The sequence below is a fragment of the Danio rerio genome, chromosome 21, assembly GCF_052040795.2.
Source record: "Danio rerio strain M-AB ecotype USA chromosome 21, GRCz13ab, whole genome shotgun sequence".
NCBI lineage: Eukaryota > Metazoa > Chordata > Actinopteri > Cypriniformes > Danionidae > Danio > Danio rerio.
The window spans coordinates 32,427,192-32,451,890 of NC_141041.1; the positions used below are offsets into that span (position 1 = coordinate 32,427,192).

At 33.7% G+C, this 24,699-nt stretch overlaps 2 protein-coding genes and 1 long non-coding RNA gene across 10 annotated transcripts; 2 read left to right on the forward strand and 1 right to left on the reverse strand.

Annotated features, from left to right (window-relative positions):
- The first annotated feature begins 1,195 nt into the window (after positions 1-1,195).
- Positions 1,196-16,642, forward strand: slc22a6l (solute carrier family 22 member 6, like). 7 transcript variants are annotated; one of them, NM_001444023.1, is given in 13 exon segments: positions 1,196-1,508; positions 3,571-4,059; positions 4,751-4,781; positions 6,843-6,946; positions 7,035-7,189; positions 9,183-9,351; positions 10,373-10,496; positions 11,812-11,927; positions 13,343-13,557; positions 15,274-15,382; positions 15,648-15,851; positions 16,010-16,381; positions 16,422-16,642. In NM_001444023.1, coding segments are annotated over 10 exon segments (1,299 nt in total). In that variant the 5' UTR covers positions 1,196-1,508; positions 3,571-4,059; positions 4,751-4,772; the 3' UTR covers positions 16,104-16,381; positions 16,422-16,642.
- Positions 5,978-24,696, reverse strand: LOC141380010 (uncharacterized). Of its 2 annotated transcripts, XR_015520455.1 has the most exons (8): positions 24,583-24,696; positions 24,241-24,325; positions 22,665-22,972; positions 16,001-16,122; positions 11,791-11,953; positions 9,131-9,366; positions 8,533-8,724; positions 5,978-6,021 (listed from the first exon to the last, which is right to left on the reverse strand). It is a non-coding gene; the product is annotated as an uncharacterized LOC141380010 (long non-coding RNA). The 2 variants fall into 2 exon arrangements; XR_015520454.1 differs by lacking the exons at positions 5,978-6,021; positions 8,533-8,724; positions 9,131-9,366; positions 11,791-11,953 and adding an exon at positions 14,477-15,923.
- cox8a (cytochrome c oxidase subunit 8A) lies at positions 18,430-23,057 on the forward strand. Its single transcript, NM_001303053.1, is given in 2 exon segments — positions 18,430-18,656; positions 22,686-23,057. Coding segments are annotated over 2 exon segments (231 nt in total). The 5' UTR covers positions 18,430-18,536; the 3' UTR covers positions 22,797-23,057.
- Positions 24,697-24,699: the final 3 nt, after the last annotated feature.

The window sequence follows — 24,699 nt, forward strand, 5'->3', positions numbered from 1 at the left end:
TGAGCGTTCTAGGCCTGTCCCAGTATCCGCTCTTGAACTTGAATGTCCTACATTTGGGTATCAAGACCACAAATTAGTGTGGAACTATTGATTAACCAACGGGAAACAAGTGTTGTATAAATGCAAGAAATTTTTTTTTTGCTAGGTCTTTAACACATTTCGTACATTAATATCAAATATACTTTTACATTTATATTCAATTATCCCTATTAATTGCAATGTCCATTGCCCTGAATCAATTATAAAACATGCAACCCCTCACATTTTGCACAAATTATATGCATTTTCTAATTAAATTGCCAGACGTTAGAAAGTTTTACTTAACATCTTCCAAATTTCAAAATACACTTAGCCTTAAAATTTCCCTCTGAAGCAGTATTGTGGATTTTATTTGTGAAGATTACCCAGTTTTTATACCCGTCACTGTCCAGTGCACATACTGTCCAGTGCGTGTGCTCTTAAATGGATAAAAATAAAATAAAACCTCATCATTTATTTACCCTCATGTTGCCTTAATGAGTTTCTTTCTTCTGTTAAACACAAAAAAAAATATATATATATTTAAAACAAATACTAGTTGCTGGCACCCATCCACTTCCAAAATAGGAACAAAAAAATCAATGGGTGCCAGCTTCACACATTTTTCAAAATATCTTCTTTTGTGTTCAACAGAGGCAAGAAACTCAAATAGGTTCTGAACAAGTGAATGGTGAGCAAATGATGACAGAATTTGATTTTCATTTAAGTGGCCAAGACCTCAAGGTTGCGTATTAGGACTTTTTCAGTTCACTTCGTAATCAGCAATGTTCACACTTACTCAAATAAACCACACTAACAGATCTAAAATGTGTAGGCACTGTATTAAAGTAAAAAAAGCTATATTATTAATATGACCTTATTTAGATGTAGATTCATGGTCTCCCAGTAAACTGAGTGTATTGATGAGGTAAAAGGTTGAACTTGGAGTGTCTGAGGACAGACAGGAGCCTGTCGATGACTAAATATCTTTGGTTACTCTTCTACTTGTCTTATCTGTTGTTTCCCACTTGCTCAATTTGTCATGTAAACAAAATGTTCATCCTTTGTCCCACTCAACAGCTAAGCTTGCCGTCAGTAATTATGCCTTAAAATCATTAATTTTTCCATAATCCCCTCCCCTTTCACATTTATAATGAGACATAAAGTCCTGCACACTAATCTACCCCAAGTAGTGCTCTGCTCCTCACAGTAAGACCCCAACAGCAGGACACTGGACCAGCCTCAGGACTCAAAGGTTAGTGAAGGATTCCAGAGGCAGAACCACTTCATCTTTGCCTGGACTTCATGGAGCTGTAATCTACAGCAAACCTGTTGTGGTTTATTTCCACTCAAAGCCTGAGGAATTTCAGAGCTGATTACACAACTGCGCATAACAGTTACTTTATTCATTTCTCTGAATGAGAATCATTTTGTAGCTCTGTTCTTTTTTTTTTTCTCAAGGGGAAAATTTCAGGACATCCTTCGAGCAGGTGTGTGTATACTTGATTATTTATATCTCATTTTTATTACGTGTTTGCATTTAAGGCATAAACCAAAAGTCATGGGGTATTTTTAACAATTAATTGCCTAGAAACAAAAACAAAAAGCAACACAGTGAATTAGACTGAAACAGTTTTTACTTGTGAAACATACTAGAATACTTATTTAAAAATGTGGTATTATTTTTGACAATGCTTATAATGCATAAAATGGTTATAGGCATTGCATACAAATTTAATTCTACATACATTCTAAATTTACTTTAACATACTTTTATCTGGTATTCAATTTGCCTAATGTTTTAAGCTAATATGCTGCTACACAAAAATATGTCAAATCAATTTTTGCTCAGATATAACTTTTACCTTAAAAATGTATTCAAATAATGCAATGAAATAAATGTGAACGCTTGAAGTAGAATGACTTGAATATTATTTTCCTTGTAAAACACTAATCTTTTTTTTCTGTTTGCAACTTTTAAAAGCCCTTTTAAAATGTACAGCACTTGTAGAAAATCATCATACCCTTTTGAAATAATGACTTCAATTGTCACACAGCCTGAAATCAAGTCTAATTTCAAATAACTTTTCCAGCATTTGAAATGTTTTTGTAGTCTTCTCCTAACCTGTGCCAACTTTATATTTATTTATTTATATTTTGTTTTTGAAAGCAGGTTGTAATGTAAGTAAAGCTATAGATTTTCACAGGGTAGGACGATTTTCTAAAGGCACTGTACATAAAATATCCATATTTATAATTAATTATTTTTTAAATGTAAAAAAATTTAAGTAATACGTTTTATTAATTGTGGTATCTTTCTTTGTGTTATTTACTCAATGTAATGCAATACATTATATATAATATAGCATATTGAATAATATATTAATAATATAAAAATGTAAAATCTGTATTCAATTGTATCGAATTTAAGGTATAATATCTTAATAAACTTAGAAAAATACAGTTTTAATATTGCTGTTATATATTGCTGTTATATTAATGAGAAGTTTTCCCAACGCCATAACAGCAATTCGTAACTTTGATTTAGTGGCTAATTCATATGAATTCGTACAATCTCATTCATTCAATTTAGTACGATTTGCTTATCCCTCAATGACGGTTGGGTTTAAAGGCAAGGTTGGTACACCTCCTTTTTAAAACTATACATTTTTGTATGACTGAACAACGAATTAGCCACTAAATGACAAAATGTAAAAGTTACATTTCTTCATGAGATCAAGTTTGAAACAAAGACTGAAATAGCATTTTCTTATAAATAATACTCGGGAACGCTTTACTGTGAAGGTGAAGTTTGTTCTTCGTCACTGTCACCACTGGCTTGCATGGTTCGGGATCTGTAGAGCTGTGCATCGATAGATTTGCTCTTCAGTGTTTGGACTCTCAGTAGTGATTATTAAACCACACTAAACTGACCTAAACTGAAACTGAACTGACACTGTTGCAATCTACTAAGATCTTTTATTTGAAGCTGCTTTGACACAATCTACATTGTAAAAGCGCCATACAAATAAAGGTGAATTGAATTAAACAATAAGGATGTATTAGGTAATGCATTTACTAACATCAACAATCAATGAACAATACATTTACTGCAGTATTTGTTCATTTTAGTTAACGTTAATTAATGAAAATACAGTTCTTCAGCATTATTTCATGTTAACTCACGGTGCATTAACCAGCTTGAATGTGAATGTTTATAATGCATTAGTAAATGTTGAATTCTGATTAATAAATGCTGTACAATTATTGTTCATGTCTAGTTCATGCAAGTAAATGCATTAACTAATGAACCTTATTGTACTGTGTGAGCAAATACTCTTACAAACTCTGTCCTGTTTGCAACTTTTAAAAAAGACAGTGGCAATAGTATCCTCATTAGAGTTACATGCAATAAATGATTATAAAAATAAATTATTTGTTATTATTTTTTTCATGTTGCAGCATAATTACTTTATGAATGCAATATAATTCTATTTTGAGAACAAACAAATGTAGGGGTTTTGATAAATGTTTCTTATCTTACTCCCACAGATTGTACATTTTTTACGACCGACTCGCTCCTCAAAGCAGAACATTAGGTTATAAAGCACGCATTCGTCACGTGAGCATTCATACCTGTGAAATCCCATGGCGTTCTCCGACCTGTTGGAGCAGGTAGGCAGCACGGGACGCTTCCAAGTCCTGCACGTGACCCTGTTGAGCATGCCAATCTTGATGATGGCCAGCCACAACCTACTGCAGAACTTTGTGGCCGCTGTGCCCCCACACCACTGCCAACCTCATGCCAACCTCTCCATGTCCTCCACTGATGCTGTGGATGTGCTGCGGGCCACGGTGCCCCTGGGTCTAAATGGCAAACTGGAGCGGTGCAAACGGTATACCACTCCTCAGTGGCAGATCTTGAGCCTCAACACTTCAGAGAGCCTGTGGGACGAGAGCATGGCAGAGACGGAGACGCAGAGCTGTGAGGACGGATGGTTCTACAACATGACTGAAATGAGCAGTACTATTATTACTGAGGCAAGTGATTTATTATTAATATATATTAACAAATACAGCTTAAAGAAATAAAGGGCCTGTTTGTGCAGTGATTCAATGAAAGTGATTTGAGTGCAAATAATGTCATAGCACAATATTAGACATAAAACAGTAGGATGAAACGGTGTATCCAGGGTTCACTAGAGGGCATCTTCACACTCTCAGTGTGGTCTCAAATTACTGAAATATGAAAAAAAATGCTTTAAAATAAGTTTCAACAGCTAAAACTTTATATATAAGCTAATGACATATTTTATTCCCCTAAAACGGAGGAAATGGCCTAAAATAGTTATGCACAAAAAGCAGACAAATTGAGGATACACTGGAAAAAAAAAGGTTTATTGCAATTAATATTGTTGCAAACAATTTATATAAGCTGATTTCAAATAAAGAAATGAAGTTCATTCATTTAAAGTGCTTTGAGTCCAAATGATTTAAAAGAAAGTGTTAGAAATAACAAACAGAACATTGGAAAAAAAAATTTAAATCTTAGAAAGAAGAAAACATAAGAGATAAAATATTAGAAATAAAACAGTGTTTCTAGGGTTTACTAGAGGGCTTCACACTCTCAAGATGGTCTTAAACTACTTAAAATATGAAAATAAAATGCTTTAAAATAAGTTTCAACAGCTAAAACTAAGGTATAAACGGAAAACATATTTTATTCCCACAGAATGCAGGAAAAAGCCTGAAATATGTACAGGGTATGCAGACAAAATGAGCATACAGGAGCCTGCTTGATGCAGACCCGGCACTACATTTTCTTTCTTTTTTTTTTTCTTTTTTTTTTTTTTTACAAACCAGCTGCTCTGGATTTAGAAAATTGTTTAAAGACAAATCTAGCCAGCACCTGGTTCACACCAGAGCAATCTGTGTAAAAGGTAACCAAATATTGCTGTGAAATGATATACAATGTTACAAAAAGCTACAGTGATACAAAGAACATATCAGTGTTAGGAAGTAGCTCGCTACAAGAAGCTCAACTACTAGCTTGTCCACATTCCATTTTGTGAACCTGCAATGTTTTGAAGCATTATAGCATCACTTCACAAGATTGCTACAGTAGTGTTTACAGCCTTCTATTGGTACATCACATCAAGGTTTTACGTTTATTTTTTTATTATTTTATTACTGTTCATATTGTGCAAGGAACAAAAGTTGAAATTCAGTACATAATGTACTCAAACTGCTGGCAATTAAACTGAAGTAGAATGTTGTGCAAGGGCTTCAATAAAATAAACTATGTCAATGGAGCCACGTCATTTTGTTTTTGGAAAATGCTTCCATGTGTTTTATCTAAGTTTATTATTTTATTATTGAAATTTAGGTTAATTAATTTGCTATTGCATTGGTTGCAGTTTTGAACTTTGACTCTTGACAGTGTAATATATTTGAAAACTGTGTAATAAAACATTAAGCTTTGACATTAAAATTGTATTACACTATTTTAAGTGTAATTATTTTTAAAACTATTTAAACTCCCAAATATTTTAAAATGAATGTTTATTCACATTTTTGTAATTTATACTTTTGTGGAAAAAGTAGATTTAGTGTAGCTAGCTTATTCTATTAGAAGTTTGGTTTGACAGTAGCTACTTTTGCTGATGAGTAGCTCGTAGCTTATCAAGCTCCTGTTTAAGAGTAGCTTCCGCCACATTGAGAAGTCTAACCGTTTATTTGGGTCAGTCCTGATAGCTGAATGATTGCCAAGCAACAATCTCAGTGGTATGTTTGCAGAGTAATTTACAAAGACTTGGAACACCAGCTCAACCAATCAGAACCATGAGCCGGAACTGTTTTATAACATTAATTTTAAAGGTTGTTTAACTTTATGAAAATTAACCATGGTTTTACTACCAAAGAAACAAACAAATAAAAAAACATGAGATAAGAGTGTAATACTTACCACCTTCCATTTGAAGCCTTATTCCAAATTTCCTCCTTCTGTAGAACATAAAAAAACAATTATGAAGAACATCTCATTGACTTCCATAGTACTTCAATAGTGACAATCAACATTTTGGTCACTGACATTTTTTAAATGATCTTATTTTGAAAGTAAATCATTAAATTTTTACTTTTGGGTGAACAATTCTTATAAAGACCAGTAACCACAAATGACAGTTTTCTACACTGACCATACTTTACCATTTGTATGACCATAGCTTCACTAAAAATATGGTTATCAATCTACTAAAAGACATGGCTACTACACTTTTTTGCAATTCTAAAACTATCTGCATGGGTATGACATCTTATATTTACAAAGTGGAAAGTTTTATGTAAGAAATAATTGATGATAGGCTGTTGAATTATTATAAAATAATAGCAAGTGATTTTCCCAGAGATAGGTTGCGGCTGGAAGGGCATCCGCTGCATAAAAACGTGCTGGATAAGTTGGCGGTTTATTCCGCTGTGGTGACCCCAGATTAATAAAGGGACTAAGCTGGCAAGAAAATGAACGAATGAATAGCAAGTGATGTGGCCATTATCCAAAGCATAGTGAAATTTTTTTTTACAATAACTAAACTTTATCTTAATCCACTATGGTTACACCACAAAAAGACATTGTTCTGATGCATTTAAAACAATTGTCAGGGTTTCTTTTCCCTATGACCACTTATATGTGTAATACTAGTTTCTTAATCGAAGCATTTTAATTGCTTTTGATGTTTGATTGTTGTAGGTTGCATGTGTAATTGTGCATTCAGGCATTCAACAGCCCCGGAGTATAAATGTTTTAAATAAAAATAATTCTCTTTCAGTGGGACTTGGTTTGTGACTACCGTGCGCTAAAGCAAATGAGTCAAACTACCTATATGGGAGGTGTCCTTGTTGGAGCAATAGTTTTTGGAGGACTTTCTGACAGGTTCTGACACCTTTTTACACTTCAGTATAACAACTTTGAATCCAGAAATGCAGCAACACACTCATTAAATTTCTTGTGTCTGATCTAGATTTGGCCGGCGTGTTTTACTACTGATCTCTAACCTGATGATGGCCATTGGAGGAACATGTGTCGCCTTCTCCACCTCCTTCACCATGTTTTGTGTTTTCCGCGTATGCTGTGGCATGGCTCTGTCTGGCCTGGTTCTCAACTCCTTCTCTCTTAGTGAGTATGGATGAAACATTGACTATGGCAGAAAAAAGTATCTAGAAATGTAAATCTAAAAAAATGTCCTGGTATCTGTATGGATGCTTCTAGTAGGCTACTTCATCTATAGATACCAATACCTTTATTTATTAAGCACTTGTGCATATTGGCTACTACTGTTTTTTTCTTTAAGTAGGCCCTACTATTATGGATTATTTATTAGATGCTATTAATCATCCATTAGATACTGGGAACTAATAAATAGACAGTACTCAGTCAGTAAATACTAGTAGTTTGTATTAAATATTAATAATTATTCATTAGATGCTTCTACTTTAAGTGGTGAATAGTAAATAAATAATTGTTATTAGTAACACATGTAAAACAATTTCCATTGGCTTCTATGGGGATCTGTCATTAAGAAACCTGATTGTTTTCCACTTCTGATACATGTTTTCATAGTAGTTTTTCTGTTTTTTACATTGTATTAATTTCTGAAAAGTAATTATTCCAAAAGTAATAAATATTACTAGTAAGCATTTATTAAATACTAGCAATAATTTATTAGACAGTGGTTTTGACAGACATTTATTTATAGATAATACTCTCAAAAAAACGATAGGTTGTTTTAACCTAGTGTTGGGTCAAATATGGACAAACCTAAGGGTGGGTAAATTTTTTTGGGGATTAATAAACATATGCAAATGACCATTATTTATAATTCATGTTGTGTGGGTGTTGAGATCAGGATCTTTTAATGATTAATCGTGCAGCTTACACTTAATGCATTCATGCAGGTTAAACATTTAGTGCCAGAAAACACCTTTGATAACCTAAGAAACCCACCACATCCTGTCATTTCATACATGTGATTTGTAAGACGAGTAAGGCGATCTTTCTACGATCGTTACAAATTTAGGATTTATCAACAAGTAAAAAAATGTATTAATCCGTAGGTCACGTGTGTTCTGAACCGTGGGTTGTGATCCATATGAATCACGGCTCAACCGTGATTCGTTACACCCCTAACAATTATCAAATAAATGTGTACTAGTATAAACTGAAAGTGTAGGGAAACAATGCACTAGTTGCAACTGGAATACGTACTACTCAATACTGAACATGAGATATCTGATTCACAGCTGTCCCTAGACTTTAATGGCAAAATGTGAAACTTGTTTTTACTTACTTAATTACTTCCTTACTCCCAGTTGCGTTTATATCGAAGTTAATATTTTGCCACGCCATGTTGGTGTTTTGTAACATCTAGTTTTTATGAGGTGGGTCGTTAGCCCAACGCTCAACCCCCAACCTGGAAGACCAGGACATACACACATATAGTATGGACAATTTTAGCTCACCCAATTCACCTGGCACATGTCTTTGGACTGTGGTGGAAACTGGAGCAACCAGAGGAAACCCACGGGAACACGGGGATAACATGCAAACTCCACACAGAAATGTCCAGCTGGGGCTCGAACCAGTGACCATCTTACTGTGAGGCAACATCGCTACCCACTGCGCAATCGGTCTGTCTGAAATTTTTTACTACACTAAAAAGATTATTTAGCTTGTATTAAAGGAAATGTCACTTCATTTTAGCTGATCATTTTTTAACAGGACAATACGTTTTGTTTTCCTAAAAAAATGATTCTTGATTTAAGAGTTTTTAGATATTTGGACAAGAAACAAGATAATAAAAAAACAAGTAAGAAAAGCATTTTGCAGTGTAATATTAATACAGGTTTCTAGTCATTCATGAAATAAGCATTTGTATTTTAAATGGGTACTAGCAACACAAAAAGCATAGAAATGAGTTAGTACTTCAAGGAACAGAAATAAAAAAGAAAGTTGTATCAAAAAATTTAAAATTTTTTAAAAAAAATAGCCTACTCATATTGATTAAACAGCTTGTCATACGCTGCAGTCTATTAAAAGTAAATGCAGCATTTGACTCACACTGTATTTGGTGCCATCTGGTGTCCTGAAATGTGATTACTGTCCACCTCAGTTGTGGAGTGGATCCCCACACGTGTGCGGACAGTGGTGGGCACTGGAACAGGATACTGCTACACCACAGGTCAGCTGATCCTGGCAGCCGTGGCCTACTGCATCAGAGACTGGCGCTGGCTCACACTGGCCGTCTCTCTGCCTTTCTACGTCTCCTTCCTCTACTCATGGTGTGTCCACGCTATCTGTTGAACAAACTCACGTCTTATATCATATCAAGTACTGTCAGCGTTTACCACTCAGTTACAAATGTAAAGAACAAATACGTTTGCATTTCAACATATGTTTTACTATTAAGGCAGCATTTATTTGAAACATTAAAAACAGTAATACTTTAGAATATTTTTACAATTCAAATAAACCTTTTTTTCCATTTTTCAATTATTTCAATTCATAGTCTAGTTTATTTAAGTGTTTGAAAAAGTTGAGCTTCAGTGTTATTATTCTAAAAAATTAATACACATTAATTTGGTGGTCAACAACTTATTATTATTGCTGTTTATAGCATTATTTTTATGTAATTTATTATGAGTAGTATTATTAGTCTTTAAAAAATAGGGGCAAAAATATAATGATGAAATATAAAACTTGAATATATATGGTGTATATTGGTGTTATACAATATACTATTACGTTAATAATTTGAATAATAAGTGTTACATTTATTTTATTAACTAAACTTTTCATAAAATATTGTTATTGTAAATGTGTACTGTTACGTCATTGAGATGCTATTGTTGCTTTTATTAATAGATGATTTTTTTATTGTTTTATTTTGTTTTCATTTTACTCAGAGTTTCAGTAATTTTCTTATGCATTTTTGCCTTTTTAGATTTAATTATTTAGTACATCAAGTAAAGTTATATGAAAATGTGAAAGATTAATTGTATAATGAATAAACTATTTATGCAAATTATTTTAGTCAATGCTAATTCCAAGTTTTATGATTTTCGATGTAACACAGAAATGAAAATCGTGTATTAAAATTCTTTATATTTAGTAGACAACAGTTTTCAAAATTAGACATGGATGATTGTTGCATGACAGTTTTAGGATCATTTTGATAATGAGGTCTTGATCCAGTTCAAATGTTGACCATTCTATACAAATCAACCCCTTACAACTCCTGTATTTTAAGTATAATTCTGACATATGTACTGGCAATCATTTCAAAGTTTTTCTCCTTTACAGGTGGTTTTTAGAGTCTGCTCGCTGGCTGGTCCTGACCAAAAAACCAGAGCAGGCAGTCAAAAACCTCAAAACTGTGGCTCGCATAAATGGACGGAGTGCAGAGGGAGATAAAATTGACCTTGAGGTACAGTGTTATAAGTATTTGCATGTTTACATGCACACTCTTTAACCGAGTTCAGTGCAACCTGAATTTTCATGTTTTGTGCCACATTGTTTAAATGGCAAATTTATTTGCACCACTTTATGGACTCATGGGTGTAAAGGTCTATAAAGGAGGTGTGTTAGGGCTCATTGTTGGTAAGTAGCTATTTTGATAAACTGAAATAAACCGTGCTGTTGACCAAGTAAAAGCTGGTCTAAAGTCCAGTGCAGAGCACATTAGTTATGCGCTATGTGGTCCAAATGCATATGAAAAGGAATTAAAGGATTAAATTGTAACAAAAATTATTATTTCCATCAGTTTATTCATGACAATTTGCAGTTGTATAATGTTGTTATTATTATTAGCAGTGTTATTTGTTATATGCATACCTATATTTGTTTAAACAAAAACAAGTTTAGATTTGTACACCTGTCGGGTTTTGGAGACGTCTGCATCAACGTATGAAGCATAAGAATAGGATGTGTGTTTGGATATATTTGACCACACTTTGTTATTATTGTTAATTATTCATTTGCTGAAAATTAGAAATGAATTTAAAAACGGTTTTGAAACAAATTTTTGCACTTAAATAAAAATAAACTTGTAGGCTGATGGATGTCTTCAGTGGAGTACAATACAGTCTTCTTACTCCACGAAAGTAGAAGTGTAAAGTAAAAATTTTAATTAAGTATTAAATTAAAATAAGAATTAAGTAATAATGCTGCAGATGGTCTGTTTAACTGTTTTCTCACTAGTAAAGCGTTCAGTTTTTCCACTTACAAAGTCTGTCACGTAAATAGTAAAATGCACCATGGCGCGACTCAACTGACTCTTAAATGGAATGGGAGATGAGACTCTGATTGGTTTAATGCACGTTATGCTCTAAACACACCCTTAACTCATTAAGAGATTAATCACAACCCTGTTAGACCATGCACTGCAGCGCAAACTGTATTTTTCCATCCTTAAAATAGCAAAAGTAGACTCGAACACACCCTTGCTTTTGCGCCAGTATCGTCTTCTGTTTTCAACAGGAGTTCCAAACAAGTTTGGAAAAAGTGAAGAAATATGTGATTAAATATTATTCATTAGTCATTTAGTGAACTATCTCTTAAATAAAGTCTTGTCAATGCAATTTACTTGCAGTGGCAGGTTATTGATTTGTGTGAAAATCTAGACAGCAGATTGCTTCAGTAAACTGATTTTTGTGAGTTATCAGCTTATTAATGTGGATGTGCTCAATGTCAGCATGCTCTGAATCAAGTGTAATGCTTACTCTGTTATGGTGTGCGAGCAGATGTTGCAGGAGTCCATGAAGAAGGAAATGGCCTGTTCAAAAGGCTCTTACAGCGCTCTAGACCTCCTGCGCACATCCACCATGAGGACCATCACCATCTGCCTCAGTGCTGTCTGGTCAGTCCACCCCACCAGTCAATTAACTGCAATATATCATGATAATGAACATGCGTGATATTGTTAATGTGGGCACTTTAAAAAACTGTGAATAACTACATTATCATGTCAAAAATATTACACATCAAAAAATATCCTGTTACGTTGTTCATTTTAGCACATATTAGAAAATACATTAACTAATGAAACCTAATTGTAAAGTGTGACAATTAAGGGCAAAAGTCAACTATTTTATTTAACGGAGGTAATTACTAAGAAAGTTCAGTTGTATTTGTTTTATTTAAAAAGGATTAGTTCACTTCTAGAATAAAAATTTTCATTTACACATTTACACATTTTATTTTAAGGTACAATCATCGTTAACAAACCATTAACTAAGACTTATTGCACAATAAATGACCAAAATGCTGCTTATTAATTATTAGTAAGGTAGAAGTTGGGTTGAGGTATTGGGTAGGATACGGAATGTAGAATAAAATCATAGTACTAATTTCAGCCAGTAATTAAGCTCAAGGGTAATCAAAATTAAGATTTTTGAGGAATCATTTCAGTATTTTTCTGTATACACAAGTTTATCAGAAATAAAAAAGTTACAAAACATGTCACTTGGAGCAGTACCTTTTCAAAAGTTACATTTTATTTACCTTAGGTGCATACTGGTCCCTTAAACGGTACAATTTGGGCACACTTTTGTACTTTTTGTAAGCTGTCACTGGGGTGGTACCTTTTCAAAAGGTACACATTTGTAACTAAATGGTCCGTATTAATACCTCAAGGGTAAAGATTAGTACCTAAAAAGTACAGAAGTGTTCCTCTTAAACATTTTAGGTACTAATGTATACTTTTGAGGTACCAATATGGACCTTTTATAAATGTACACCTTTTGAAACGGTATCACCTTAGTGATAGCTCTTGTACCTTTATTTCTGAGAATGGAGGTACTATGAGGTTGTATTTTTTACAGTATGTATCAATATGTACCTTTAAGGTACAAATGTGGACCTAAAGGTTTGTTGAAAAACGGTGACAGGTTTTATACCTTTGTTTCTGAGTGTTCAGTAACACTGGAAAGTGAATAATTTTATTTATTTATTTTTTAAATAAATGAAAGATCCTTATTTCTCATCTAAAGATCTTTTAGAACCCTTTGAAGCTGCATTTAAACTGCATAAACATAATTCAACCATTGAGCACAATAAAAGTCCACTATATGGAGAAAACTCATTTCAAAAACTAATCATTTTTGATTGAAGAAAGTAAGAAACTCTCTTGGATGACTAGAAAATGATCAAGAAATGTGATTCTAGAAGTGAACCAGTCCTTAAATGCAATACTTTCTAACCAATTGTAACTAGAGTCAGTTCATTAAGCTTTTGAACACCAGCACTCTCTGACACTGAACTGTACAATCTCAGGTTCTCCACCAGCTTTGCCTACTACGGTCTCTCCATGGATCTACAGAAATTTGGGGTCAGCATTTACCTCATCCAGATCATCTTTGGAGCGGTGGATATCCCGGCCAAAATCATTGTTACGATATGCATGAGCATGTTAGGACGACGGCCATCTCAGTGTGGCGCTCTGGTCTTGGCTGGCATAATGATACTCATTAATCTTCTGGTGCCTTCTGGTGAGAATCAGAGCCTGGCTGTGCATGGAGTGCAGGAATAATACTAAAACTGCTGTTTCATTGTCTTATGAACAGATACTGGATTACATTTTACTTAACTAATTAGAATGATCTGGTCGAAAATATATTTAAGTAAAAAAAAAACTAAATATAACTTCAAATTGTACATAAATATTTTTGAAAAAACAGCTTCTTTTAGAAAAATTTAAGATTTGTAATATTTCATGAGTATAATTATTTTGTTTGGCACAAAACCTTAATTGTAAATAATCCATGAATTTTATTTGCACTCAATATTGTGCATTCTGTTAATTTACTAAACAAACATAAAGCTTTGGAGGAAAAGATTACTTGAAAAATTCAAAGTCTCTCCAAATTAACTGTATTTTTTTTTAGATATTAGCGGCAGCTAGTTCTATGCAACTCTAACATGGTCGCCCACTGAAGCTAAGCAGGGCTGCACCCGGTCAGTACCTGGATGGGAGACCAAATGGGAAAGCTAGATTGCTGCCAGAAAAGGTGTTAGTGGGACCAGCAGGGGGTGCTCAACTTGCGGTCTGTGTGGGTCCTAATGCCCCAGTATATAGATAGGGACTCTACACTGCTCAGTAAGCGCCGTCTTTCGGGGGAGACGTTAAACCGAGTTCCTGATTCTTTGTGGTCGTTAAAAATTCCAGGATGTCCTTTCAAAAAAGTAGGGGTTTAACCCCGGCATCCTGGCTAAATTTGCCCACTGGCCTCTGTCCATCATAGCTTCCTAACCATCCCCATATCATAATTGGCTTCATCACTGTCTCCTCTCCACCAATCAGCGGGTGTGTGGTGTGCGGTCTGGCACAATATGGCTGCCATCATGTCATCCAGTTGGATGCTGCACACTGGTGGATGAGGAGTTTCCCCCCATAAATGTGTAAAGCGATTTGATTGTGCAGAAAAGCGCTTTATAAATATAAGGAATCATTACTATTTTTATTAGATACTGCTTTGAGTAAAATGCTAATACTTGTTATATTCTATAAAGGTCTGATTAAATTTCTTCAAAATTTCTAATAAAAATGTTGTCATATAGCATTTTATCCTCAGAAAATCAGTCCCTTTAGACTGATTTGCGTAAGTCCAATGCCTAGTCCAAAATAAAATAAATAAATGTACAAAATTGTTGTGTATTTTCAAAACAAGAATTGAGGCAAATAATGCCATAAGGTTTGTGAAAAGCCTTAACAAAAATCAGTTCTTTTAGCAAATGTGAGATAAAAATAACAAATATTTTCATTTGAATATTTTGAAATGAAAATCAGTGTTAATCTACCAATTATAGACTTTTAAAGTTTCTCTTGAGTTAAAGCACTGCTATTGTGTTGTCTAAAATTCTGAATAAACATTGTACCTTTTTGCAATTTTATGTAATCAAAAAACTTTTAAAACGTTTGAAACACTTTGTTAAAGAACAAATGTCATCAGCAGTTTACAGACTAAATAAAAATGATAAATCATAAATCCCATAAAACTGAGAATTTTCAAGTAATCTCTTTTTTCATTGCTGCAATACCAGCTGAAACAATGCTGTAGCTGTTTTTCCTGTGAGATCTGAATGTTTGTCTGACCTTCAGCATCATAAAAAAGATCCTGACATTGTGACGTATGTGAGTTTGACATTCACAGCGCTGATCAGGGAACTGTGTGTTCGTGACTCTTTGTTTTTGTGTGCATGTGCAGACCTGCAGATGTTACGCACCAGTCTGGCGGTGATAGGAAAGGGCTGTCTGGCTGCGTCCTTCAACTGCTGTTACCTTTACGCAGGAGAGCTGTATCCTACAGTTATCCGGTAATTACTCTAGTGCCAGCAACAAATTGAACTGCGCTTGTGCAAATGGTTGTAACACTTCTTAACCATTGGGATAGATTATTTCTCTATTCTCTGGTTTTAACTGTTTATTAATCAACAAAGAGTCGTTTTTTCTTGTAAAAGAAACCACTGCACTGATCTGCACTAACATCACATATGAGAAGGAAAAGCAATTATACTAAACAATAAAGTTAAACTATTTAACACTATTTTTCTTACGCTATTTTGTTTTGTGTCTTCTTAGTCAGAGCGGGATGGGGTGGGTGTCCATGATGGCTCGGTTTGGAGCAATGGTGGCCCCGATGGTTCTTCTTCTGGGAGATGATTATCCATGGATACCTGGTTTTATATACGGCGGGGCTCCTATTGTCAGTGGAATATTTGCCTTCTTTCTTCCAGAAACTCTTTCACAACCTTTGCCCGATACTATCCAGGACATAGATGATAGGTAATCTTGATACACATTAATGTTTCGTGCTAGTTGGATCTGATCCATGATGATGCAACAGAGAATGCGGCACTTAAAGTTAAAGTGTACATAACATAATTAAAAGAAGCATAAATGGGTAACCATAATGTGTTTTGTGATTCTCTTACTCATTACAGAGGTTTGGCTCGGACAAATTCCAAAAGATTGCCTGAAAAACTGGATTTGGCCATGAAGGATCCCAGCTGCGTCCTCCTGAAAGAGTCTGTTTGAGTCAAGTGCTTCAGTACATCTGGAATACACATATAGAGATGATGGTTGAAATACTGAAGAGGACTTGAATGTTAATATGAAAACCACAAAAGGCTGTAAAGGGTTTCACTGAATTTAAATGATACATAGTGTGTGGTTTTTCAAATCTTTCTGACTGCAGTTAATATGTTAAAAAGTATTATTTACTTGTACAAACTGTGAAATGGAGCTTTGTGCTCTTTAGAAATATTGTACTGTTTTATATACAGTGTGTATGTATGTATGTATGTATGTATGTATGTATGTATGTATGTATATGTGTGTGTGTGTGTGTGTGTGTGTGTGTGTGTGTGTGTGTGTGTGTGTGTGTGTGTGTGTGTGTGTGTGTGTGTGTGTGTGTGTGTAGTTTTTTTTATTAAATGAATGATGAAAAACATTAAGAACACAAAAAGTAATAAATGGGTGGGTTGTATATTTTTAGATCTTTCATAAGAAGTCTTGTGTACAAATGGGCATTTAAATTGAAAAGGAAAATATAATAAACAATATTAAACAAGTCATTTGCTTTGTTAGTTGTTTGTGCAATGGTTTATTACAGCAGATCACAGGCAGATTACATACATTTGTTTTTAAGTATTAAAAGAGTAAATAAGGATGAGGAAAAAATATATATGGAGACCAAAGGTTTGTAAATGTTTCTTTTTCACTCGCTTTTGCACATATTTTATTACAAGTTATTCCACCTCCAGTGAGTTGAATCACTGATACAGAGCAAATGGATGCCATTGCAAAAAATTCAAATAAATCACAATATGGTGCACAGAAAAACCATTTATTATAAAATATATACTACGTTTTTATAAATTATATATGAAAAAGCGACAAATTTGATTTTAGGGCTCGGCAATAAAATGTAAATCTTGCTGTACCAGACCCTCTGAATGCTAATGAAAAAATTAAATAAATGAATGAATAAAATATGTAAACATCTTAAATAATAAAAAAGTAAAACATTTTAAAATCCATTATCAATATTTATCAAAATTAACATTTGAAGGACAAAATCTATAACATTAATGTGTAAAATGAATCTGACAAATGCATCATACGTATATGGTTAGGCAGTCAGCGTTAAAGAAATATAATGATGCAAATATAAAGAGATTGTTTTATTTGTGTTAATCAGCTTTGTTAAAAGTGGGATTTAATGATGGTCGTTCATTTCCACAACATAAGGAAGACGAAAGTCAAGTTACGTCACCATAGTGATGTTTATTAAAATCCAAAATAATAGATTTTTGCTAAATGCACATTACATGGTAATAGCAGTGACTTTCATTATATATTTTATAATATTTATTTGCCATTCTATGTTTTTTTGTCATATACATCATATATTTGATTCATATGAATAAAAAAAATCTGTTTTGACCTCAAAATAAAGCACTTTCCCTCTTTAAGGCTGTAAATACAAACAATTTTGGGGTGCTGGCATTTCTATACATAATTATGCAATGGAGATTACTCTAAAAGGTGTAATTGTTCAAATAAGCATAGTTCCATCTTAAAATATAAATAAATGGCACACCTAAAGAGTTTAAGTGTAATATTTTGGTTGTGGCTATAAGGACAGAAAAACTAATAATTCTGTTTTTCTTTTCTTCTTCTGTCTGTGAAGCTGCATAAACAACTTTATAATTAGTTGGTCAAAATGAAGAAGTTTAAGTGATATGCATTCATAAATAAAATTAAAACAACAAACAATTTAACACATTCCGACAACTCAAAAATAAAAACATGTTAGTCTGACCTGGAGCGTAACATCTGTTTAATACTTAAACAGTAAATGTATCCTTTACAGATCGGAGTTACTTGGTCGTTTTGCGTCAGTTGGCACACGTTCTGCTAAACTCATCAGTTTCTACAAACTCAGACATTTATGTAACACGTAAGTGACATTTATTCAGTCACCATTTAACTGTCACCATGTCAACACGAAGAAACACTGTCACTATTGCATAACCACCCAGATGTAGTAACCAAACTAAATTATGTGTAATAGTGACAGTGCATGATTTTAAGTTTGTTTTTTAACAGTTTAACTCAGAGTTTCCCAACCCTGTTCCTAAAGGCACACATACAGGTTTTCAACCTTTCTCTAATCAAACACACCTGAATCGAAGCATAAAAACATTAGAAGAGATTCCAAAACTTGAAGTTTATAAGTCAAACAAGGGAGACATCCAAAATATGTACTGTTGGTGCGCCTCCAGGAACAGGGTTGGGAAACATTGGACTAACTAACAACAGTACAAATGGCTCAGGCGCAAAAACTACAACACCCACAAAACAAGCTGACGTTTCCCATGAGCGCTCGCTGCACCCTTGCAGCAGATTCCGGTATCACTTTCCTCTTCCTGGTCATCATTACATACTCGATTTGAGAGCAGCAAGATGTCTGGACTTCTGAGGGGACTAGCTCGCGTCCGCGCCGCTCCGGTTCTGCGGGGATCCACGATCACCCAGCGAGCCAACCTCGTTACGCGACCCGCGAAGGAGGCGCTGGGGCCCGTTGTGAGTATCAGACGAATGCCGCTGGTCTCTAGAGCTCGTGAAGGGCAGGCCGTGATCTGCATAGCCTTCATTTTTAAACTCACTGTGATTGCAACATAGCAAAACGCGCAAACCAAATCGGTTGACTTTGTGTTTAGATGTTAAAAGAGAATATGTAACGGTATATTTTTGCACTGTTGTATTAACGATGTTTTGGGTGTAAAACTCTACTGAAAACCTCACCCGCTGAAATCTTTAGCGGTTATTCACAAGGTCGTGGTTTTGACACGATGGATCACGGCACTCTATGCTAAATAGGTTGTAAACTACATAAATTTGATTAAATATACTAGCTTTGTTTTTCATGTTACAAGTTCTAATTTTTAGATACGAAAGAAATATTTTCCATTTAGCAGTTTTACTTATTCATTATTAAATAATAACGTTATTACTTATTCTTCAGTAGTTAATACTCATTATTAGATATTAGTAATCTGTAGTTACGAATACCTTTTAAAAGACAATAGTATTTGATAAACTGATTTATTTTATTGTCATACATATATAATAGATACTAAGAATATATATATATATATATATATATATAATTTATAGAAGTACAAACTGTTATTTATAAATACTATAAGTAATACTAGTAAAAAAAAAAAAAAACTAAATGGTTGCACTTTATTTTACAGGTTGTACTTAATGAGTATTTACAGTGTTCATTAAAAAAAAGAAAAAAGTATTTTGTTGTATATGGTAACTACATAAGGCTAGGTAGCAAGTTTAGTTCCTAGTCATTACCCAGTTATTGTAATGACCGTGCATGTGAAATACTTATTAGTATTAAACACTTATTATCTTATAAGTAAAATCTGTATTGTACATACTTGCAGCTGTAAGTACTAGTATTAACATGTATATCTAATAATTACTAGGGGTAGAAATCTGAAGGGGACTTCAAGATCTAATCTTATTCTGTGGGTCACGATCCGATTCCAAAAGTGATTCCTAACTTATCTTTTTCCTATTTCTTCTGCTATGCATAATATCTTTACAACTTTACATTTTAATCAGAAGTAGAGTTTCTACGTATACTTTTGTTTAACAAAAGGAATCTCTTTATTACAGTACTGTCATCTTAAATATAATTTTAAGAATTATTCAGGATTAATAAGCTCTGAATGTAATTAAGCCAACTACTAAAAAAAACAATAACAAAAAACATTCCATAAAAAATTTATTTATTTTGCAAGGGAGAAAAAGCATAACAATTTTTTAACTCGTTTATAACATTAAGAAAATGTTAAAGAACACTGAGCTAGGGCTGGCCGATTAATCGAAAAGTAATCAAAATGTAATCGAAATCGACATTGAGAAGCTATAATCAATCTCATTTTTAAATTACTTTTCCTACCGTGGGTGGAGTCACATGACCCCGATCTATTAAGCCGTTCGTTATACTTCTGCATCAAACGCATGTGTATGGTCCAGTACAGCCCTCGCACAATCACAGTGGAAAACACACAGAAACTGGATACAGTAACATAAAAATACGCTGCCAGCCAGTACATCGATGGAGTTATTGCAGAGCAGCTTAAACAGCATGCACAAGTGTAAATGCATGGCTATATGTAAGGCATCACTCGACGCAGAAGAATGAACCAGCCTGTAAGTAAAGCCTTTAAGGCTGATTTATACTGCTTTGGCCACTTTGCAGCCACAACTGATCTCTGGTCAAGTAGGACGATGGACCCATTCTTAAGCCTTACTTTGCACTAGATTGAAGATGATTGATAGCTGCGCCAGAAATGTGTTGAGATGGCATATTTTCCATTTTATAAGAAAAAAGTAATTGTTGGGCAATGTATTTTGATTTCATCAACGTTGATGTTCAATAAATAATCATAGTATGACAGTTTCCCTGATGAAGGCAGTTCCTTGCCGAAACATGTAGGTTTTTTTAAGGTTTAGCAATGTGAACAAAGGCTTTTCAAATATTCCACATTTTTCCAATGCCTTGGACTGATTTCGGTTGTTATTTTGATGAATCCCTTACCAAAAGAGCACCGACAAAATATTTGAGCTACCCCTAAGTACTTTTTGTTTGGTTTTGGATAAATAATCATAGTAGTTTTTGTTTCCTTCAATTATTTTAAAAACAAGTAATGCACCCTTCATTCAGAAATATCTCACTTGTAATTTGTGAGCATATTTACTTTGTACAAAACTTGTCAGTGAACTATGAAGGCATAAAAAAATATATATATATATATTTATATATATATATATATATATATATATATATATATATATATATATATATATATATATATATATATATATATAAATATATAAAATAACCGCTCATTCATTTCAATCGAGTTAAATTGTTCAATTAATCGTGTCCACATCTTGTATCCTGTTTGCATCCTTTAGTGATTATAAATCCATTGGGCATAATGGACGAGTAGCACAGCATGGCACCACTTTCGGAAGGAATGCAGCCACAAAACAGATCAGAAGCACTGTGTCTGTAATTATCCATCTGTACAAATAAAGCAAATTCTGCAGCATGCATATGTGGGCCGATTAGCCCTTTGTTTCTGTTTAGAGCAGGTGCCAGCACAGGCCCAAATTGTTGCAACCAATCAACATAAAACAAAACTAATTTGAATACAGAATCAATTCTGAACTCGTGAGAATTGATCCAGAATCATTAAAAGAGAATTGCAATGCAACTATTTTGCAAAGCATAAAAACAAAGGAGCATTTAGTACTTTTTGTCCCACAGTAATTGTCTTTCACCATGGAGAGGTTCATTTATGCAAATATGTCTGATAATCTAATTATCCATATTGTTGCAAGTATTTGAGAAATGTTGTGAAATTTCACCTAGAATCTTTATGCTCTGTTTTTGTTCATGTTCTTTTTTTGCTGAATAATAACCAACCATGGCACACTCTTTAGCAGATTCTACATGTTGAATCATGCCAACTTGATCCAACATTTAACCCGTCAAGAGATGATGTGTGAAACACACCAAACTAACTGGCTGGCCTGACAAAGTCCAACGGCCGACTGTCAGCTTGGTGTGTCCCAGCCTTTACACACACATAGTATCATCACCGTTTTCAATGATTCCCTTTTTGAATGTTTACACAGAAAAGATAATGGCATAATTTTTAAAAGCACTCTTTAAAACCTGTTTTAAGTTCTCAAAATGCCATTGCCTTGTAAAAGAATGGACAAAACTAGGACTGAATGATGTATATCAACATAAAATCATATTTGCAATTTTGCAAAAGCTGCGAATGTCTTGCACATCATGTGAGGAAAGTATGGTGATGTGAAAATGTACTCCAAAGGTGCGCTCTCCCTCATGAGTTACACCAACCAACCAAATATGCCCCCAAAAAACAAGGAAATAACACTCAATGGTAAATCTTTGTAGCGCAAGACAAACAGAACATTAAACTGCTTTCATTTGATTCAACGGGATTGACCACAACAACATATGCTTCAGAATCTGCAGCATCTGCTTCGTATGCTATTATAAAAAATGTTGCACGCTTTATTCTGTGTAAGAAGCCACATCATTTCACAGAATGACTTATTTCAGAACTTGACTAAAGCTATTAAATAGGTTTGCTAAAAGTGGTAAAAGTTTTGGCATATTTATTGACTATTAATCACCAAGTAACACAGTATTAGTTAAACATCTTGTCGAATGTTTTTTTGACAATAGCATTAGATTGTCTGAAGGAGGTTAAATAAAAAAAAAAAAATATATATATATATATATATATATATATATATATATATATATATATATATATATATATATATATATATATATATTAAAGTTTTGGGGATTAAAAAGCCTTAGCTACAGAATAAATGTTTAATAAATAAATTACAGCTCAATTCTGTAAACTTGACTAGTGTATATGTTGTAATAATCTTATATGACTTCTATACTGGAAATTACAGTGAAAAAACAACGTGTACCAGCCTAACACCCACATTTATTGTGTGTTTCTACAGGAGACAACAGCCGCTCTGGCCATATTCACTCTGGCCATCCTGGGACCAGCCGGATGGGTTCTGTCCAACCTGGAGAACTACAAGAAGAGGGACTCGGTCGAGTCTGAGTGATCCATCTGTCATGGACTGAAAGCAGTTTGTCCGGTTTTATCGCTTTTAACATGTCGGGACCACCATCGCACAGATTTACCTGCACAACTTCTCTTCTTTGAGGCACCCAGCTACCTCTCCATTCCTCCAGACACTCCGGTCTTCTTTACGCTGAGCTGTTTGCTCCTTGTTGTCAACTGTTTAATAACATAGAATAATGGGTGTGTCAATTCTCTCAACCTGAAGCTGTTACATCTGAAATAAACCATTATTTAAATCTTACATTATCTTTGGCTCTCATTTTGCTTTTACTATTGACAGTAGTGGAACTAAACACAATGCACATAATGCACTTTTACTTAATAAGAAAATCCTGTTTGAAAGCTATTTATGTAAGGTATATTTGCAAGGCTTCTGCATCAAATATAAGTTAAATGTTAGAAACAGTCAACAAAACTTTTGGACCTTTTATCAGAAATGCTCACAAAAGCATTTTTACATTTAATGAAATAATATTAATAATTGTGTGATTGTTTTGATTTCTTGTTTGGTCTGGTACCGGGTCTGTGATGTCATTTACTTCTGCATTCTTTAAATTTTAAAGGTCCATACTGGCCCAATACCCTGGTTCTATTCTCTTATCAGTTGGAAAAGAATAACTTTTACAAAGATTATGATCGAGACATATTTCTTTTTTTCCTATGATTACTGACACGTGCAGGAACCACCTAAATTAATTACAGAAACTTAGACCACACAGAACCTAAAAGGTACTCTTTCAAATTTGAGTTTACAAAAAAAAATAAAAGCGCTTTTTTTTTGGTGTGGTTTATTATAACACAGACAAAATATACAATTATTCTATTCACTTACAACAGTGTTTTATAAAAATTGAAAGGGCTTTCTTTAAAATGATACCAAACTTTTGTATTTACACCTCTGCATGTGAATTTGGGTAGCTTTCAAATTTGGACAGGCGGAAAGCCCAAAACAGCACTTGACTTTAAGAAGTTAACACAAATAAGATGCTTTTGGGCATTTTATATTCACTTTTGGGCAACACAGTGCACAATACCATCGTTTGATGTCAGAAGAGTTCAGTAATCAGTGTTTGGTAGACACTAGGCATGGGCCGGTAAAAGATTCTGACGGTATGATAACCTTGAACCTATCACTATTTTACTTGATTGTGATTACTGCTTTAAAACATTCTTTTAAAATGTGTAGTTAAAAACAAAAACCTTTTCCCCCTTTTACCACAATATATTTTATTTCGAGAAACATTTCAATTATTTTGGAGCAATGAACATGTCAGGCTGAATCATTTAAATCAATCATTGAAGTCAGCTGTCTTCAATAGTTTCAAATCACATTTTATTACCATTTAAAAGGGCTTCTTTTGATTTTTTTTTTCTCCTGAAGATACTGTTGTCCTAAAAAAAGTAAATAAAAATCTTACACATACCTTCAGAACGGTTTGCAGAAAGTTTGGACAGTTTTAAAACACTTTTCCAAAGCGTGGTATGTTGAAAACAGTTATCGTCCCATGCCTAGTAGACACCAAATCACAATTAATGTACATTTTTTTGTTATTCTAACCAATTCTTTTTTAAAAGCTCCACATATATGAACATTGTGTAAACTGAATGTTAAAAAACAATATTAAATAATATTCAGAATTTAGTTGTTTGTATATATTAAGCCTTATTTTAAAGACGCTTAGAAAATTAGTTTTTCTCTAGGGCCTTATATGTTTACTTGGTGGTCATTCTAAATTATTTGTAACAATGTCGAGAAATGTACTTACATGTAGCTTTTACAAGAAAAAAAACAATGTTCGAAACGTGCGTTCCAATGACTGTAAAAAATGTGCGTTCAGGTAAAGTTTGTTGACCGGAAGTCGATTCATCTCAAGCGGTGCCTG